General features: G+C 31.3%; 1 protein-coding gene across 1 annotated transcript; it reads right to left on the reverse strand.

Moving 5' to 3' along the window:
* Positions 1 to 1,088: 1,088 nt before the first annotated feature.
* On the reverse strand, positions 1,089 to 2,213 carry LOC124368235. The gene has a single exon (XM_046825511.1). The coding sequence runs from the start codon at positions 2,211 to 2,213 to the stop codon at positions 1,089 to 1,091; it is 1,125 nt and encodes a 374-aa protein (XP_046681467.1).
* Positions 2,214 to 3,305: the final 1,092 nt, after the last annotated feature.

A 3,305-nucleotide genomic window follows, 5' to 3' on the forward strand; every position in this document is an offset into this window, starting at 1 on the left:
TTTCCTTGCAAAGCTCCCAGAATATTACAATCTTCAATTCTTGGGCCTGATACCTGTGCTATAAACCTGTTTGATATCAATACTTGTTGGCACATAATTTATCAAATATTTCTAACAAATTTACTAGTAATTTTTTCCAAATAAAAGCAGATCTAGACCAGTAACATGATTCAAGGCTTTAACCCAAGGACTTCAACCCTTCGGGCATTTTTAAATGGGACTCCATTTTCAGAATGATTATATAAAGTTATCTGTGATAGTTGATGCATGTTTTATGTAATCGATTGTTTCATACGATAATCATTGAATATGTATTTATCGTGTAGCTGTGACCCCTTAGTCATTAGGTTGTACATTGAATAAAAATAAATAAATGCAGATTTACAAGAGAAAACTTTGTGGCAAATTTGAAAAATGTGGTTTAAGTGCGGTTGCTAAATTTTTTAAAATCATGCGGACTATAATAGCATCAACCGAATAAACAACCTTTGAACGTTCAGGAAACTAATCTTTTATTGTATATTAAGTAAATAAACTTTTGGTTATTTAATAAAAGTTTCCTGCTTATTCAATATATAAGGAATACACATTTTGAATGCTTGGGTTTTTCCCCCTCCGCTGATGGTACAATAATTTCAAGTTTCAATGAAGTTTTTTTAAAATTACCCATGTATTATTACTAATTTTTTTAACCTTTTGGAACACACCGTTGTCTTCTAATATGAATTTTCCAATCATGTATCTTGTAAAACTTCAACTTTGGCCTATAATAAAAAATTGAAATATTAAGAAAGCATATTTTTTCTCAGTTTAAGGCGATAGATCTTCATAAACGGCCATATATTTAATTAATTGTTAAGTTTTATAATAATTTAATCTATGAAAATATTGTCTGGTATTCCCTAAGCTGTATGAAATTATCATCACTATTTGGGTAATGTAATATCAACAGTAATGTAAAAAGACATACGGCTATGATTTTATCTAAGGTTGCGTAATTTATTTTGAACTTAATAATTCCACTGTAAAGTAACTATTATTTACCCTTTTCTAAAAAATCCAAATAAACTTAAATGGGCATATTAAAATCAAACAAACTCTTTAAGTCTTTGTGTCCAATCTACGAATAACTTAACTAGAACAGGCAGCAGTTCTGTGAAACTCTTGCCATTCAGCAGTTTTTGAAAGCACTCCTTAGTCTTTCCAACCTCGTCCTCCATGTTGTAATCTTCTGGCTCAGACATGACTTTCGGTATGAATAGACAAATTGACAGAAGCGCCCAGTCAGAAAGTAAGCGGAGATCCTGGAACAACTCTTCTCTGGTCATCCTCTCTACACAGCCTAACTGTTGTAGATTGTAGTTCAAGTTCAGTAAGTAAATGTTGTAAAGCTCCTCTTGCCGGTCCCTTAGAACACGTTCACTGGCACTCATCCATAAGAAATACATCAGATCAAGTACAGGAGATGTGAATCTTGCAATGGGAAAATCTATAAATTTCACATCTTCAACTTCATTAAAATTGTTATACTTAAACATTACATTGTTGCCCCACAAATCCCTATGGTTAAGAACATTTAAACCAGTTTGTTTTCTTTTGCACATACTCTTTGCAGAAACCCACATTTGGTATATTTTACCCGAAATAAAATCCGCGTATAACTTGCAGTCATTAATTATGTTCAGCTTCTTTGCGATATTTTCCAAGGCGGATTCAACCCACACCTTAAGCTCATTTTCATAAGGACCTCCATCAGGATACACAACTTCTTCACAAACAGACTCTACAAGTTTTGTGTCATTGTTGTAACATAATACTGAAGCCGCGTGGTATTTAGCGATTGTCTTTACAACCAACTCACAGTGATGAAAGTCAAGCCTTGTCCACTTATAGCACATTTTGTAGCCTTCTTCTTTTAAGTCCTGCAATAATAAACCCTTTCTTAGAGGACAATACAAGGATTTTGGCCCCAACTCTTTTCGTAAAGTCTCTTTGAAATTTGGCAGGATTATATCATAGATTTTTCTTTCTTTCCCTAAAAGATCCATAACTTCCAAGAATTCACCCAGAAATCCTTTTGTACTAGGAACTTTTACGATTAGTGACATGTGGTGTTTCTCAAAACTGTTATCGATGTAGTGTACTTTGACTCTGTATAGATGGCTAGCGAAGTTATTTCCCGGAGCCACAGCAGGATGTACTGAGTACTCCATTATGTTTATTGTTCCGTTTTTTAAATCACTTCCCCGAAGAACCAAATATAGAAATTGTTCATCAAGCCAGGTAGGTAATTCAGCTTCCATAGTTCTGTAAAAAAACAAATCGTTCAGTTTATGTGAACAGTTAAATCTTTTTTTTTATTTTCCACGAAAAATATGAAAAAATATAACATTTTTAAGTTGAGAGTAATAAAACAATTACCTTTTCATTTAAAAACTTATAGATTTACATTAATATACAATACATTATACGTAACTCTTAATGCCTAATTCTTGCAAAATATATAAAGTTTTCAATAAGATATTAGTTCATTCTCTGTCTATTTTGTAAAATACTCGTAACAACTGAAATCACTCCTGCAGCTTAAATGTTTCAGAAGATTTTATTAAGCTTAACATTTATAATCCTTTTTACCGGTCTAATATTAAATGCTGATAACAAATTAGTAGTTAAAATCTTTTTACAAGGAATCAGCAATTTGAGATTGTAAAATTGTGTTTGACAATGAATGCTATTTATTGTTAAACTAATTTGAACACTTAAATATGCCAAAATATATTAGAAGCTGTAAAATATAATTGGTTTGGTTTATCGAATTTTTACTTCATTAACTGACATTGCTTCTTATTAATGATTAAGACCATAATTTTGTGATTCCACGTATTTACTAGCGTCACGTAAACCTTTTATTAATAACATGTTTTCAACATATTTTTTAATGTTCGAGATAGTCTGTTACAAATTCCTAAGCTAACCATATTATAAAAGTACTGTGTTCTTTTCAATCGTTCAAATAAAATGTATATCCCTCTATGATTGTAGTGTTAAGTTTTTTGAAACAGCTTAGGTAATAGAAAAATAAATGTTTTTCTAATGTTAAACACCTGCATTTTAAAATCATATGCATTTCACTGCTGTTTTATAAAACGAGAATTTTTCTGAGATAATTCCCTGAAGCAAAGCTCCATATATCAAACGAAAGTGAAAATATCACATTAAGCGTCCACAAATAGAGTGTGACTAGTGTCAGTATTTTGATAAAATAGATAAATATGACTAGATGTGTACAGAGACAATCAGTTAAG

Source organism: Homalodisca vitripennis, chromosome 8, assembly GCF_021130785.1.
Source record: "Homalodisca vitripennis isolate AUS2020 chromosome 8, UT_GWSS_2.1, whole genome shotgun sequence".
NCBI classification, from domain to species: domain Eukaryota; kingdom Metazoa; phylum Arthropoda; class Insecta; order Hemiptera; family Cicadellidae; genus Homalodisca; species Homalodisca vitripennis.

Excerpts from the sequence above, each read along its gene's own strand:
- LOC124368235 (XM_046825511.1), bottom strand. The coding sequence starts at position 2,213 with ATGGAGTACTCAGTACATCCTGCTGTGGCTCCGGGAAATAACTTCGCT.